The following is a 16,109-nucleotide window of genomic DNA, read 5'->3' as shown; positions in this document are numbered from 1 at the left end:
AGGCTAGTCATAATCCCAGACACTGGGTTGTTGAAAATGTGAAATCTACCTGAGGGAAAGCCTTGAGCAAAGAGAGTAGTTGTCTTTGAATATTGTAAGTTGATATTAAACAGATAAAAAAACGTGACTTCATTGGTCTTTTTCATAGAAACACTAAATAAGCAGTTAGCCTATTTCTCAAGCACCACAATTATAGCATAGGATTATGCATGTTTATTTATACACGGTCGTGTAGCCTATATATTGATCAAAACTATATTGTTTTGCATGTATTACCTAATCGCTCATTCATGCGTATTTTCAAATGTATATGTTCATATTTGGACATCCCTGTTTGTTTGGTTCAGCATACAGAAATATAAACTTGAACTTATTTAGGTTCATGAACATTAAGAAGACCACAAGACATTTCAGTTGCTTATAGTTTTATTACAATACCTTAATATATATTTGAATATGTACAGAAATAATAACAAAAAATATTAAGGGAAAAAAAGTGCAGGTGGAGGTGTTCTCCTAAGAAAATAGTTTAAGGGGTGTTTTATTTTGGTCCTCGGGGTTTGCGTCTTTGGTGACCGTGGCTTCCGTGTCTCCGGGCGCAAACGTGTTTGACAGTGACCTGAGAACAGTTCTCGCACTTTACTGTGCAGCACCAGTGGAACTTGCAGTTGCAGCTACTCACTACCTCCGTGCGCCTCTCCTCCACCCGCAGACCGCACTCGTGGCACAGTCTGCGGCAGCTTCGCCGTTCCCACTGAGTGAGACTTTCTCCGTGCTGCAGGCACTCTCGACCCTCTGTGCCAGGAAGCCCGAGGCTCAGGTTCTTGGCGCAATAATCCGGCGAATCCTCTAGATATATGAGCTCTGTCCGGGCGATGGAGCCGAAAGCGTCTGCCATGGCAACGCGGTTGTCTGCGGTGTTGCCCGCGCGCATTCGTCTCTTGTCCATTTCGAGCTTCTGGGCCTGGTCGTGCTTCACTTTCAGGTAATTGCCAATCTCACGGAAATCAGAAAGCTGCATCCAGCACGTTTGCATTGTGCAACTTTCTGACATGCCATGGCACCTACAGATCCTCTTCATGGTCGCCTTTACAGCCTAAAACACACATTTGTGTTTTTAAAAAGTGTGTATTCTTTATACATATAAATATATACAGTAGTCAACATTTGAAGTTCATCAAAGAACTAGGTTTTCCTAAGAAGAAGGTTTTAGGACAACTTTGATGAAAGGTTTTGATCCACTTAAAATGTTGACTACCGTATATAGGCCTGTGAGTCAAAAAATAAATATGTGTAACCACAAACGTTAGTTGGCAAAGTAGGTAACAGAATCCGCCTTTCCTGAGGAGGTAAAGATCGCAAAATATATAAATTATCACCATTATAGACTATAGATTTACATTTAGCTATGTCCCCCACTAGCGTTTTCTTAATCTGTCAGTAATTTATAAAAACGTTGCCATATGAAAAGTATTTCTTAACTTACCAAACGTCCAGCTTCATTATTATGAAGATTAACTGCAGCTCGAGAGTCTTGTCCAGTCTCGAGCGCATCCACGTATTGTTTAGAAATTCTCTCTCCAAAATCCACGTTGTCGCTACATCCTCCCCAAAGCCATCCACGACCCCCTGAAATAGTGTTTATCCCATTAGATAAATGCGTCGTGACTGTTTTCTTTTCTTTTTAATGAACAAAGTAGGCTATATTAGATTGTCTTCAGTTCATTAATTCGTTTATGAATTTATTTTTAATGTTCTTACCGAGTTTGCCGTTCCTCGAACTGTCACATCCGCAGTTGTCCAAATCTCCGAGACTGCAGTTTCTGGTTAAAGTATACATAACCCCAGCTGCGCTTATTGCGTGGACAAATGACGTCTCTCTCGTTGCTAAAGAAGTAGAGAGTATAAATAGGTTGTTTTATTTTTCAGACTTTGTAAAAAAAAAAAAAAAAAAAAAAATGTAGATAACCATCTTACATTTATGAACATATCTTACCACTTCTAAAGCCTTTATGTGTGGAAAGTTGCAGCGCGCTGTCCGGGCAGTTCCACCTGTCCCAAGCAAACTGATGTTTGCATTCATGTATCCCATTCTGAGCACCGACCCGCACACTACTTGCATATGTAAGATAAGCCTAGGAAGAAAATATTATAAAGATATTGAACACTTTGATTTTTTTTTTTTAATGACATTGTGGTCCTTTTTTATTTCGTAAAATGTATAAGGCGGTCGTTTTATATGGCTTTTCAAAGCTAATAATATAAATTACCTTTGGTCCAGTCATCAGCAAATTGTTCATTGCCCTTTGGAAGGAAAAGACGAAACAAAATACGTGTTATGTTAACAATTAAGGGCAATTATGTTTACATTACAACAACTGATAATATAATTCACTAATGCATTCTCACCATGTGTGCCCAGGGAGGGTTTTGTCGCAAATTAAGAATAAAAACACCCCAAGGAAAACGTAAGCCATTATCTTAAATCCACACTGATAAAGCAGGCAATGTACTGATTTGAGAAAGTGATGTACCGTCATGTATTTTATACTCCTATCAATGGGGGCCTGGGCAAAATACCTTTTGTTACAGGATTCCTGCCAAGCTATTGGTCCTCAGTCACCAGCCAAGTCTGGGAAACGCCTCCAATGAACTTCAAAGGATATCAATACAAGACAGACTATTCTCTCTCCGCGGGCAGGGTCTTGAAGTCGCTGGCTGATGCATAATTCAAGTGTGATTGGGGTGATTTTACACTGTTTATTCACCAATAAACATTTGAACCAGATGTCAAACTGAGCAATGAAATCTAACACTCGGAGACTGTAATTTTGTTTTAAATATTTAATTTGCTTCCCACGACAAAATAAGTAAATTTAATATATATATACAGAATGTAATAGTTTAAAAATAATAACAATGTGATAGTTAAAAAAAATAATTGCCTTCAATAAGTTCCATAAAAACAACACTTCAAGCCCCTTGTGATACATTAGGCTACACACTGTCAAGTGATCTGTGAAAAAAAAAAAAAAAAACATGGTGCAAATATTCAAAATAATCATATTTGTAAGTAAATATGTGATCTGAGGTCAACAACGAAAAAGTGCAAATGAACATATAGGTCTACGTGAACGTGAAAATTAGTACTAAGAAACTTAGTATGGGATCAAAATTGACAGTGGGAACGAGGAAGCCCTTGTGTCTTAGGGGTTCGAACTGACATTTTTCCTTTTGTGCAGAATAATATACAGTAAGTAAAGCAGCATATCTTAACATTTCATATAAAATATATTTACATTGGAAATATACAACTTAATATATTTGAGTTCATCTATTACGCGAATGTTGTCTTTTACGTGAATTGTTGTGCGGCCGACGGTTTTTGTGCCTTTTTGCGCAAAAATATTTGGTTACAGTCTGAGTGCATGTTTCACATTTGACTGTGCAACACCAGTGAAATTTACAGTTACAGCTGCTCACAGTCTCTATCCTCCTCTCCTCTACTTTCAGTCCACATTCGTGGCAGAGCCGCCTGCAGCTTCTCTTCTCCCACTGTGAAAGATTCTTCCCGCTTTGTAGGCATTCCCTGCCTTCTGTTCCATGTAGTCCCAGGCTTAGGTTTTTCACGCAGTAGTCTGGAGAATCTTCCATGTAAATGAGTTCTGTGCGCGCAACGGTACTGAACGTGTCCGCGATTGCGCCACGATTATCCGCGCTGTTACCTGCCCTCATCCGAATTTTGTCCATCTCCAGCTTCTGTGCTTGATCATGCTTGATTTTCAGATAGGTGCCGATATCTCTGAACTCAGCAAGCTGCATCCAACATGTCTGAATACTGCAGCTTCCAGACACACCATGACACTTACAGGTCCTTTTGAGTGTTGCTTTGACAGCCTGAAATGTAAATAGATTCACATTAGACTCACATACTGTAATAAATAACGTTTTTTTTATTATTATTATTTGACTAGAGAAAGCAGATTAGTGAGAGAATAAAATTAAAGCTACTCACGAGTCGTCCAGCCTCGTTGTTGTGCAGATTTACTGCAGCGCGAGAGTCGTGACCATTTTCCAGCGCGTCCACAAACTGTTTAGCGATTCTTTCTCCAAAGTCAACATTGTCACTGCAGCCTCCCCAAACCCAACCACGACCACCTTAGAAAAAATAAAATAGGAAAGTCTAATGTTATTGGTCTGAAATCATTAAATCATACATATTCATAGTTAATAATAATAATAATAATAATGTCTAACCCGTTTTTCCTATTTTGGAGTCGTCACAGCCGCAGTTCTCGAAGTCCCCCATGCTGCAGTTCTTTGTCAAAGTGTACATAACTCCAGCAGCACTTATGGCATGAACGAAAGCAGTCTCTCTGGTGGCTAGTAATAATAAAATATTACAAAAAAGGTCAAATTCAATACATTTTTTTAAAGTAAAGTTAATTGGAAAATACATTTTAAGAGTGAAAAAATAAACCAGAATGTATCATATCTAATTTTGACACCAGTGCTTACCACTCCGCAGGCCGTTATGTGTAGATAACTGCAGTGCGCTTTCCGGACACTTCCACCTGTCCCATGCAAACTGATGTTTGCACTCTTCAAGTCCAACCTGAGCCCCTGCCTGCACACTGCTAGTGTATGTGAGGTAAGCCTGATGGATGTAAAAGATGAGCATTAATTAAACACTGTGCATGCAGACATTTTAATTTAAGTATAAATAATAAAATATCCTCTGAAATAAATGCGTAAAAACCTCAATTACCTTTGGTCCTGTCATCAGGAAGTTATTCACCGACCTAAAAAAAAAAAAAAGAAGAAGAAAAAAGCATGACGTTAACGCAAGTTTTGTTAATAAATAACTGTGACAACAGAGCAACTGAAGTATGATAACATATTTTGAATGTTCTGTACCATGCTGTTGTCGACAGTATGTGACAGCACATAGACATCACCAACGATGCAAAAAGCTGGCAAGGGTTCATTGCTGCGTGAGCGACCTCGATGCTCCCTTCTTGTGGAGATGCAAAGCACAAACACTGAGATGGATACCCAGGAAGAGACAGAAGACAAGTGAATGAGTGCTTGAACGAGCAAGGCATTTATACCTGTCGCCAACTTTGAGTGACAGGGATCTCCAACCTTTGACAATTCGCTGTGAAAAGACTTCGAGGTCATCACTGGAACTGTGCGGCCTAGACTGCACTTCAAAGCATTAACACTTTTCACTAAGCCCTTCAGCCTATCTTTCATTAAGCTATCGTTCATGATGAGGGTTGTGTCAAGAGTGTTCCTAGACAAACGTCTATCTTTCTATTTATTTATTTATCTATCTATTCATAAATTTATTTATTCACTCACGTTTTTTTTTTTTTTTTTGTAACTAATGTGCTACATTAACACAATATGTATTCATCAGACACTTTGAATTGAACTGTCCAAAGCCATCAAACTGTTCAGTTAATATCCATTCATTAGACTTGTCTATTGAAGGTGTTGTGTGTATTCATGAATGGTTGTTGATTCCGTTTATTGGACGTGTATCACTGGACATGCATGTTTGCATCAAAATAGTTATTTTATATTGCTTCTTAAATTAAGAGTTTATTAGTTTATAAATAATCCCAGTATATTCCATACACACACACACACACATAAATATATAAATATATATATATATATATATATATATATATATATATATATATATATATATAAAATGTATGTATAGAGAGGCTATAGAGAATATATGCCTGTATAGTCATCATTTAACATTTTAAATTCTTGTTGATTTAGTTCATCTCCTTGACTTTATAGACTTTCTTTATTTGAGACTCGGCGTTTCACGTTTTGGGAAAGTTTTTAACCGGGAAATGACACTGAAATGTAAGGAGCTGCTCTACATTGTATAGAAAAAGTCATAAAATCATTCGGCTCCGTTCGCTAAGGGCCATGCAAATAACATGTAACACGTCTACGCCTCTGACACTTCAGTGTTAATAGAAGACCAGCTGATCCCCTGGGAACAGCTCTGGTGTGAAACATGTCTGGAAACGTTCGATACATGTATATAGAGTGCAACATGTCATAACACTAGTCTGCAAAATAAAACTAATAATATTATTATTGCATTTAGTCTATTAATTGATTTAGTCATAGGTTGTGTGTGTCGGAATGGATAAGTTTTAAGTTGTCAATTAACTTTTTTCTTTAAAAAAATATATCGTCATATGCTTAAAGTAAATACTTTTTTCATAAGGGAGACAAATCAGTTTTTAATGATAGGCCAACTAGTTTTCATTTTTTAACTAGTTGCTGATGAGTTTACACAATTCAATCATGTGTCATGTAAGACAAATTCAAAACCGATAAGCTAATTCACACTAAGTTATTATTTGTCACTAGGGGATCAACAGCTGAGCAATGTAAACAAAAGGATAATCATGAGAACGATTATATTTCATCATTTTACTTTCGATGACTTTTGCGATGAATTAATACGCGATGTGGAGATGTGATTTTATATACTGTTGCTCGTGGAAGATTAATTGTTGAAACCAGGTATTGACATCTTCGAATCAAATCGTTAGCCACTCAAAAATCCCTTTTCAAAACAGCATTTATTTGATGGTCGTTTAATGGTTTAACCAATGCTGCCGGCTGGAAGACAATGGAGGGACGCGCAAGTGAGGATAATCCCCACTAATTGGACATTGGCATCATCAAGTCTACGAGGTGCCTGAAACCCAAATTCCCACACCTACTTGTTACAAAACAAACCCGTATTAAACAATGATCTGATACACGCAGGCCCAACCTAAACGGAGCCATTGTGCCATAAACGCTCTGTCGCAGACATCTCAGAATGGTTTTATGGAGTAACAAACTGAGGGCAATGAGACGTCGCTTAGTTCCACGCTGTAACAACTACGGGCAATGAAGTAATAATAAGAAAGTAATCATTAAAATGCCTGGAAGACCATCACTACAGCGTTTACTCCCCATATCAGGTAACACGGCTCACCTTGCTGCACAGATGATCCATTTTGACTAGTCGCTCACAGAAGCTCAGGTGCAGTTCATTAGCCTGTGCTGTCACTGATTGTGTTAAGCTCTTCGCCTTGTGATTTAGAAAGGAAATAAGGAAGCCTGAGATGATAAAAAAAGAGAAATCTTTGATTTAAAACATGTACAATTCTGAAATGTTTGTGTTTTTGATTATTTGTGAAAAAATATTTGTACCCTTTTCTACAAAAAATAGTAACCTAAGTTTTTTTCCCCATTTGACCTGAACAAAATGTGCTTTTTCATAAAATGGTTAAATATTTGATCAAATTGCAGATATTTGTCAGCGTTTTCTTTTTCAATAATTTTAGTCTTTTCATGAAACGTTTATCATAGAGGCGATTTTTTTTTTTTTACTGAAAGTTTTACATGTAACTTCGTAGATCCGGGCAAAAATGAGTGTTACCTCAATGCCAGCCTACCTTCTTATTCAATAAAAGTACCAGTTTATTAGGTGTTTGCGTAAGCAACTTAGACTACTTAAACCAGTTAAAACAGTTTGTTTTTTATTGGAGTTTTAAGTCTTTATCTATTTACTTTATTAGCTTTAGTTATGTTCGATTTTAAAAGCGATAAGTTGGTCATAAAAGTCGATAAGGGTTGGAGAAGCGCTGTGGTATTGTGAGTGTGGTGGATGGGTGGCAGGAACAGTGACGCCAGCGCAGCCGCGCTTCTCAGTAACATCTCAACCAGATTTGATTTCAAAGGAGATCTAGGCGCGTCCTCTAGCACCTCATCAGCAGGTGTTAATTGTAAAAACAAGAATAGCACTGTAAAATACATGTAGTATCGGATAATCAGCAATGTTCGAGCTGTGGGTAGCCTATAACCTGACGTGAGGACAATTTTTTACTCCGCACTATAGCCTATTAACTTTTGGATTTGATATTATTGGTTTGATTAAGGTGTCTCATAATGTCGCTCATGTCCTCAACATTAATGATGTTAAATCTGTTTTAAAGCATACAGATGTGGGGAATAATAACTTGAGTGGCTTCAGGTGTGACATAATTAATCGTAGCGCCCCTGCTGGCTACACCACAAAATATGCTGGTTAAAAGGGATAAAATAAAAAATTCTGTCATTAATTATTCACCCTCACGTTGCTCCAAACCCATAAGACCTTAGTTCATCTTTGGAACACAAATTAAGATATTTTTGATGAAATCCACAAGCTCTCTGGCCTCTGATAGACTGCAACACAGTTACCACTTTCAAGGCCCAGAAAGGTAAAGACATCTTTAAAGTAGTCCATGTGGTTCAACCTTAATGTTATGAAGCGACGAGAATACTTTTTGTGCACAAAAAACAAAAATGAGCCAGCATTCTGACGTAGAACCTAGCACTGCACTGTTGACTACGTCAACAGAGTAGGAGAATGACAAGCAAGAGAAGAAATTGTTGAATAAAGGTGTTATTTTTGTTTGTTTTTGCACACAAAAAGTATTCACATGAATGTCAAGTCAGATAGATTTTGATATATTTAAAATCGAGAGATGCATTCTTCTCAAATCTGTTCTCATTATGACCACTTACCCCATATGGTATGACAACGGTTTTATTAATCGAGGATGCATTCAACTGATTAAAAGTGACAGTAGGCTTAGACAGTTTAAAAAAAAAGTCAAATAAGTGCTGTTCTTTTTAAACTTTCCATTCATCAGAGAATCCTAACAAAATCTATCCAGGTTTCCACCTAAATATTAAGCAGAGCAACTGTTTGCAACATTGATAACAATAATAAATGTTACTTGAGCAGCAAATCAGAATATTAGAATGATTTCTGAAGGATCATGTGACACTGAAGACTGCAGTGACAGCTGAAAATTCAACTTTGCCTTTACAGGAATTACCTTTTTTTTTTTTTACTGTGTTTTTCATAAGAAAAAAAAAAAAAAAAATGCACAAGACTAATATAAAAACATATTACTACCCCACAAAGATACGTGTGTTTGTGTGGTCCATACAAAATGTCCCCATGAGGAAAACAGCTTATAAATAATATTAAATTATGTTGTTGTGTTTTTTTTTTTTTTTTAATTGCAAAATTTTTTTTTTTTTTTTTTTTTTAGTGTGATGGATAAGTTTAGGAGTAGAGTCAAAGCATAGAATATGCAGTTTATATGGTATAAAATCATTATGTCTATGGAAAGTCCCCATAAAACACTGAAACCATACATTAGCATTAGCATTGAATAATCGCCTACAGAAAGATCATTTTATGAAGAGGAGTCATTTTTGGCATTTTATTTGTTTTACATTTCATTTTGTTTTTATTTCATGAAGAAACCCTTTAAAAAAAATTAAAAAACAAATGCACTAAACAGAAATTGGTAAAATATCCATTTTAAACCCTGTCTCATGTCACCCCCCTTCATCACACTCCCATTCATAGGCCCCGGTGACTCCAATCACCATGGTAACAATGCATCACATGGGGCAATAGCACCCTTTAAACTGAAATAGGAATTGTAATATCTGCCATGTCAGAAGAACATGTTTTGTGCTCGTCTTCTCCTTGTCTCTTAGGTCACGGGGTGGCATCTCCTTTCCTCTCCTGTTCGATAGCTGAAAACAGAGAAAGATTAAATATGTTTATTGATCCTTTTGCAGGATAAATGCCTTTATTGTGCCAGTAAAACTTCTTAAGAGAGACAGATATGTGTTTGAAAGACAACCATGCCAGGGAGCGTGGCATTATTGCAAATAAGATGCTTATTCACATGGGAAATTCTGCAAGCAGGCTTAGGTCTGCACTGCAATGCTGATGGAGGACTTTGAACTGACATCCATCTGCTGACATAAGAAGCTGTAAAAAGAGGCTGTATGCTGAGCAGTGTGAGAGTGAAAGACAAATAGAGATGGAATGGTACAGGAATGGAAGAGAAACAAATGGCTGAAGCTAAATGATAAAGAGTGAAGATAGACAGAACACTGCAGAGAAGAGAAAGACAGATGGGGAGGAAGTGAGACCTACACCACACCCAAAATGATTGGACACACCGTATGCTGTAATGTAACACACACTCACTCTCTTTGGTGGGAAGAGGGTTCTTCTCTTTTGTCTCAGTCTTCTTCAGCTTGGTTTTGTCAAACCTGGCGATTTCTGTGAGGTCTGGCTTGTCAGACATGTTTGCTGTCAGTAGAGATGACAGATGAGATTTTGAGAGCACTGACCTTGTTTTTGTCTTTTGCGTTTTATACAGGAAACTCCACTCGTTATTTCAGTCATACAGCAAGGTCTTTAAATATATTTGATTAAAATGCTGATAAATATTGCTGATATGTTATTTTTAAGTGTTAAACCATCAAATCACTCCATTTCAAGTGTGCAGTGTTTTTAGGTAAAGTCAGCCGTCTGCTGAGGGAAGAAACGTTACATGTGATGGTAGCATGTAGCACACGTGTTTTCCAGCATGCGTGTATCATGTTCAGATGCTAACCGCCCACCTAGCTAACTCTCCATGCATCTTAATATGTATCGGCCAGCACATTCTCTTTAATTTCACTGAATGTCCTTTATCCTTTATTAAATCCATGTCTTTGTTCTTTTCCACATGGGTTCATTCATGTCATGGATGACTACACCATTTTAGCATGCAGGCAGCCTTTTTTTTTCTCACCTGCTAGACTGCAGTGTCTACCTCATAGGCTAAATAGCCATTCATTTTCCTATATAACTCTGTCTGTCTTCACTCCCTGGCTGCCGCACCTATAGCCAATGTGAATTTACCATCTCTAGTTGTCGCATTCATCATGCTAGTCCTTAAACACACAAGCACATGCAGAAAGAGGAGGATGGCTGTTGTTATGATGGATAAAGGACTTACCGTATGGCACAAAGTGGCTGTATCCACTGGCTGGTAGAAAGAGAGGAGGACGGCGTGTCTGCTGAGATTACCCAGACTGCGTCTGCTGGCGTCTGTGTATCCGCTAGGGCGTGGAGTTTTGAGGAAAGAGAGGGAGGGAAGGAGGGAGGGAGGATGCTAGAGAGGTTTAGTCAGCCTATCCCTTCCATCCTATCCAGTTAATATTCATGCTCCATAGAGAACAGACATTCAGCGCATTTACGTGTTTGAATGATGAATTAATAAAGATGGAATATGACAAACAGAGTGTATACAAGAGCATGTGATTTTGGAATTACAGGGTTAGCTGGAAGCAGGGTTCTGTCACAGCAGTTTGGCAGCTGTCTGGTTGGGGGCTGGGATGTCATACTGCGGGAGACCCTGAGTCATGTCCCATTTTAACATGTGCCCCTTGCTGAGCCAAGAGGAAGCACCATTAACCTGTTCTATATTTATATCTCATTCTGAATATATGATTAAAACTGTGTGTGAAATCCTAGCAACTAAGCATGAAAATTGAAATCGAGTTAAATGTTGCAATATTATAGAGTACATTCATGCCTCTGAGGCTAAAATGACTGCATTTTCTTATAAATTAGCTATAGGTGTGATTACTTAGTCATACTTAGCGATTACTTATACTTGGTCATAAGATCTCCCATTAGTGTGACATCATTTCACATCTTTAGTTGGGCTAGTCAGCAGACCTTGAAAAAGCACATAATGTTGAGATGGACATGAGATGGATATATATATATATATATAAATATATATATTAGTATTATCATATGACATCCCCTTCAGCCAGTGAAAATAAAATTGATGTGCCATGTGCTTGACATTTTTGGCAACAAGGATGTGAAGGAGACATTAGCACATGTTAGGTCACATGCTGTCAAGGCTCCATTGTGAGTTCATTTTAGACTAGAAAATAAATATAAATTCAATATAAAAAAATATTGTACATCCAAATGTGTTTTCTAAAGTGTTTGGTCATTTTAATGCATATTTCCTTTTAGGGGATACATATTTTCTGTGTAGTTGCACAATTGTTTATTACTGGCAGGCAGTATAATAGCCTTTTTGCCTGTGTTTTAGGTTGATGTTAGTAAGTTTTATATACGTTTTATAGAGAGGGAAAGCTGTACCTTTTCCAGAAAGTATTGATGATAGTGACGGCAGTGCATCAGAAAATAAGGTTGTAGTAAGAAAGGAATAAGTTGAAGATCAAGGAGGATGGAAGCAGTGAGGGTGATGGCAGAGATGAAGAATATAAGTCATAGATTGTTGTGAAGGTCAGGCATTTTTGTGCATTATCCTATGCCAGTTTGGAAGATGTGATCCATACTTCAACCAGAGGTCAGGAAAGATGCCACTGCCTATTGGTCTCACTATACACGGACAAGCAGAGATGCTCCAAAAATGAGGTCAACATCGAGTTGTGTGTGGAAAGTGTGGGCTACACTGAAAAAGAAGAGTCTCAGTTGATTTTCCATTTGTGCTACAATCATTGATTTGTAATTCCAAGAAAGAAACAATGTTAAAGGTGTTTTATTATATATATATATATATATATATATATATATATATATATATATATATGTATATGTATGTATATATATTATATTATATTATATAATATAATATATATGAAGAGTTTGGTTCCAAAACGCGATAAACGCCATTTTCAAAAAAATTGAGTTTCCGCCAAAATCAGTATTGTATCTGGTCGGTATTGAAAAGTCATTTATTAATTTTGCGCAAAATGCGATATCCGTTGTGTTATTCTGTCATGTTTTCTCCCTTTCTTTCCAAAACGCGACAAACGCCAGTCTCACTTCTCTGCAGAACGCGATATATCCGCTCAACCAATCACAGCGCACCATTCCATGCACTGTAAACAGTAATGGCGGCGCTCTGAATACACCCCGCATCCTTTATCTACTTTGTACTTTGTGATCAACAAAAACAGAAAAATTAATAATTTCGATGAACATTGCTGAACCTATGGTGCTTTCTGCGGTGGGGAAGAAACGCAAGCCATCGAAATCATTTACGTGAGGAGATTAAGAAGGCGAGGCACTCGAGTCGGGAGGAGGAAAAATGCCGGCTGTTGCTTGTTTCACGACAGCATCAAACTTCTATCACGCTCCCTAAACTGAACTGTTTATTTTAACCATGCGGTGACGCCAGATACGCCTTGATCGGTAATGACAAACAGAGACATAATTCATTTATAAGATTAACAAGATGACTCGTTGAATTCATTTTGGGAGCGACGAATGAATGTATTTTTAGTCAAATGCATGTACATAAGATTAGTATTGACAAAGTTCAGAGGCTGTCATATATGTGAATTAACTTACTTTCAATATGAAAAATAACTTTTATATTGATGGATTAATTGCATTTTGAAAAAAAAAAAATCAAAACAAAAAAACGTGTCATGCATTTAATGCATTTTGGGGAAAAAATAATAAATTTTTATAATAAACCTTTGAAAATCTAAATCTAGATTTGAATTTTTTATGTTTTTATAACCAAAAGATGCTATGTGAAAGTTTGAAACAGAAAAGAGTGGTTTTCATTTTGCCAATTTCTTGGTAAAGAAAACACCTTTTTACTCAAATTAATCAAAATGGATTTATAGCGTTTTGGAACCAAACTCTTCATATATATAATATATATATATAATATATATATATATGTATATATATTATATTATATTATATAATATAATATATATATATATATAATATATATATATATATATATATATATTACAGTACAGTCCAAAAGTTTGGAACCACTAAGATTTTTAATGTTTTTAAAAGAAGTTTCGTCTGCTCACTAAGGCTACATTTATTTGATTAAAAATATAGTAAAAACAGTAATATTGTGAAATATTATTACAATTTAAAATAACTGTGTACTATTTAAATATATTTGACAAAGTAATTTATTCCTGTGATGGCAAAGCTGAATTTTCAGCATCGTTACTCCAATCTTCAGTGTCACATGATCCTTCAGAAATCATTCTAATATGCTGATATGCTGCTCAAGAAAAATGTAATGTGTACAATTGTACAAAATATTTGTGTACAATATTTTTTTTTTCAGGATTATTTGATGAATAGAAAGTTCAAAAGAACAGTGTTTATCTGAAATCTAATCTTTTGTAACATTATAAATGTCTTTACTGCCACTTTTGATTGATTTAATGCATCCTTGCTGAATAAAAGTATTCATTTCTTTAATTTCTTAAAAAAAAAAAAAAAAAAAAAAAAAAAAAATTCTTACTGACCCCAAACTTTTGAACGGTAGTGTATAATGCTACAGAAGCTTTGTATTTCAGATAAATGCTGCTCTTTTGAACTTTCTATTCATCAAGGAATCCTGAAAAAAAAAAAAGTACACAACTGTTTTCAACATTGAAAATAATCATAAATGTTTATTTAGCAGCAAATCAGCATATTAGAATTTCTGAAGGATCATGTGACACTGAAGATTGGAGTAACGATGTTAAAAATTCAGCTTTGCATCACAGGAATAAATTACTTTGTCAAATATATTTAAATAGTACACAGTTATTTTAAATTGTAATAATATTTCACAATATTACTGTTTTTTACTGTATTTTTAATTAAATAAATGTAGCCTAAATGTAGCAGACGAAACTTCTTTTAAAAACATTAAAAATCTTAGTGGTTCCAAACTTTTGGATAATATAATGTAATGTAATGTAATGTAATGTAATATAATATAACATGGGGCCGGTGCAGATAGTTGGGCTCACCTCCACACACAGTTTGGGCTCTGGAACCCAACTCCTCGAGAGAGGCTGGACTCTCCACTACTCTGGAGTTGCCCGCAGTGAGAGGCGGCGGGCTGGTGTGGGCTTGCTCATAGCCCCCCAGCTTAGCCGAAATGTGTTGGAGTTTACCCCGGTGAACGAGAGGGTCGCTTCCCTGCGCCATTGGTCCAGGGATAGGTCTCTCACTGTAATTTGTGCCTATGGGCCGAATTGCAGAGCAGAGTACCCAGCCTTCTTGGAGTCTCTGGGAGGGGTGCTAGAAAGCGCTCCGACTGGGGACTCCGTCGTTCTACTGGGGGATTTCAACGCTCACAGGGGCAATGACAGTGACACATGGAGGGGAGTGATTGGGAGGAATGCCCCCCCCTGATTTGAACTCGAGTGGTGTTCTGTTATTGGACTTCTGTGCTAGTCATGGCTTGTCCATAACGAACACCATATTCAAGCATAAGGGTGTCCATCAGTGCACATGGCACCAGGACACCCTAGGCCGGAGATCGATGATCGACTTTGTGGTTGTTTCATCGGACCTCCGGCCGTATGTCTTGGACACTCGGGTGAAGAGAGGGGCGGAGCTGTCAACTGATCCCCACCTGGTGGTGAGTTGGATCCGATGGCGAGGGAGGAGGCTGGACAGACTCGGCAGACCCAAACGTGTTGTGAGGGTCTGCTGGGAACGTTTGGCAGAGCCCCCTGTCAGAGAGGTCTTCAACTCCCACCTCCGGCAGAGCTTCGATCGGATCCCGAGGGAGGTTGGAGACATGGAGTCCGAGTGGACAATGTTCTCAGCCTCCATTGTTGACGCGGCCATTCGGAGCTGTGGCCGTAAGGTCTCCGGGGCCTGTTGTGGCGGCAATCCCCGAACCCGGTGGTGGACACCGGACGTAAGGGATGCCGTCAAGCTGAAGGAGTCCTATCGAGCCTGGCTGGCTTGTGGGACTCCTGAGGCAGCTGATGGGTACCGGCAGGCCAAGCGGACTGCAGCCCGGATGGTTGTGGAGGCAGAAACTCGGGTCTGGGAGGAGTTTGGGGAGGTCATGGAGAAAGACTATCGGTCGGCCTCGAGGAGATTCTGGCAAACCATCCGGCGCCTCAGGAAGGGGAAGCAGTGCCCTGCCAACACTGTTTACAGTGGAAGTGGGCAGCTCTTGACCTCAACTGGGGATATCGTCGGACGGTGGAAGGAATACTTCGAGGATCTCCTCAACCCCAGCGACACGTCTTCCTCTGAGGAAGCAGAGGCCGAGGGCTCAGAGGTGGACCCGTCCATCACCCAAGCTGAAGTCACCGAGGTAGTTCAGAAGTATGGGGTCCGGGGCCCCTTGCTAAGGGCTGTCCGGTCCCTGTACGACCAGAGCAGGAGCTTGGTTCGCATTGCC

The 16,109-nt window shown here is 38.1% G+C and overlaps 3 protein-coding genes across 5 annotated transcripts; all 3 read right to left on the bottom strand.

The window, feature by feature from the left end:
- Positions 1–541: 541 nt before the first annotated feature.
- wnt8-2 (protein Wnt-8a ORF2) lies at positions 542–2,477 on the bottom strand. The gene is made up of 6 exons (XM_067377224.1): positions 2,410–2,477; positions 2,271–2,304; positions 1,997–2,135; positions 1,762–1,887; positions 1,487–1,629; positions 542–1,096 (listed from the first exon to the last, which is right to left on the bottom strand). The coding sequence occupies exons 1-6, from the start codon at positions 2,475–2,477 to the stop codon at positions 542–544; spliced, it is 1,065 nt and encodes a 354-aa protein (XP_067233325.1).
- A 768-nt stretch (positions 2,478–3,245) lies between these two features.
- On the bottom strand, positions 3,246–11,773 carry wnt8a (wingless-type MMTV integration site family, member 8a). Of its 3 annotated transcripts, XM_067376966.1 has the most exons (7): positions 7,028–7,139; positions 4,918–5,042; positions 4,769–4,802; positions 4,519–4,657; positions 4,258–4,383; positions 4,016–4,158; positions 3,246–3,897 (listed from the first exon to the last, which is right to left on the bottom strand). In XM_067376966.1, exons 1-7 carry the CDS (start codon positions 7,046–7,048, stop codon positions 3,331–3,333), a joined length of 1,155 nt encoding a protein of 384 aa, XP_067233067.1. In that variant the 5' UTR covers positions 7,049–7,139; the 3' UTR covers positions 3,246–3,330. The 3 variants fall into 3 exon arrangements, with proteins under 3 accessions (XP_067233067.1, XP_067233139.1, XP_067233210.1); XM_067377038.1 differs by lacking the exons at positions 4,918–5,042; positions 7,028–7,139 and adding an exon at positions 11,745–11,773; XM_067377109.1 differs by lacking the exons at positions 4,918–5,042; positions 7,028–7,139 and adding an exon at positions 5,112–5,125.
- On the bottom strand, positions 9,427–11,003 carry tmsb2 (thymosin beta 2). The gene is made up of 3 exons (XM_067376863.1): positions 10,899–11,003; positions 10,100–10,204; positions 9,427–9,636 (listed from the first exon to the last, which is right to left on the bottom strand). The coding sequence occupies exons 2-3, from the start codon at positions 10,197–10,199 to the stop codon at positions 9,599–9,601; spliced, it is 138 nt and encodes a 45-aa protein (XP_067232964.1). The 5' UTR covers positions 10,200–10,204; positions 10,899–11,003; the 3' UTR covers positions 9,427–9,598.
- Positions 11,774–16,109: the final 4,336 nt, after the last annotated feature.

The sequence above is a fragment of the Chanodichthys erythropterus genome, chromosome 1, assembly GCF_024489055.1.
Source record: "Chanodichthys erythropterus isolate Z2021 chromosome 1, ASM2448905v1, whole genome shotgun sequence".
Classification (NCBI taxonomy): domain Eukaryota; kingdom Metazoa; phylum Chordata; class Actinopteri; order Cypriniformes; family Xenocyprididae; genus Chanodichthys; species Chanodichthys erythropterus.
Note: the sequence above shows the minus strand (reverse complement) of the source record. Positions and strands in the feature narration are given on the sequence as shown.

What these genes read in the sequence shown, in the direction of transcription:
- wnt8-2 (XM_067377224.1), bottom strand. Translation starts at nt 2,477, where the DNA reads ATGGCTTACGTTTTCCTTGGGGTGTTTTTATTCTTAATTTGCGACAAA. An exon ending in TGCTGATGACTGGACCAAAG is followed by an intron (nt 2,136 to 2,270) that starts GTAATTTATATT and finishes TTTTCTTCCTAG; the next exon opens with GCTTATCTTACATATGCAAG. An exon ending in ACATAAAGGCTTTAGAAGTG is followed by an intron (nt 1,888 to 1,996) that starts GTAAGATATGTT and finishes CTACTTCTTTAG; the next exon opens with CAACGAGAGAGACGTCATTT.
- wnt8a (XM_067376966.1), bottom strand. Translation starts at nt 7,048, where the DNA reads ATGGATCATCTGTGCAGCAAG. An exon ending in TCCTGATGACAGGACCAAAG is followed by an intron (nt 4,658 to 4,768) that starts GTAATTGAGGTT and finishes TACATCCATCAG; the next exon opens with GCTTACCTCACATACACTAG. An exon ending in CTCCAAAATAGGAAAAACGG is followed by an intron (nt 4,159 to 4,257) that starts GTTAGACATTAT and finishes ATTTTTTCTAAG; the next exon opens with GTGGTCGTGGTTGGGTTTGG.
- tmsb2 (XM_067376863.1), bottom strand. Translation starts at nt 10,199, where the DNA reads ATGTCTGACAAGCCAGACCTCACAGAAATCGCCAGGTTTGACAAAACC. An exon ending in CCCTCTTCCCACCAAAGAGA is followed by an intron (nt 9,637 to 10,099) that starts GTGAGTGTGTGT and finishes CTCTGTTTTCAG; the next exon opens with CTATCGAACAGGAGAGGAAA.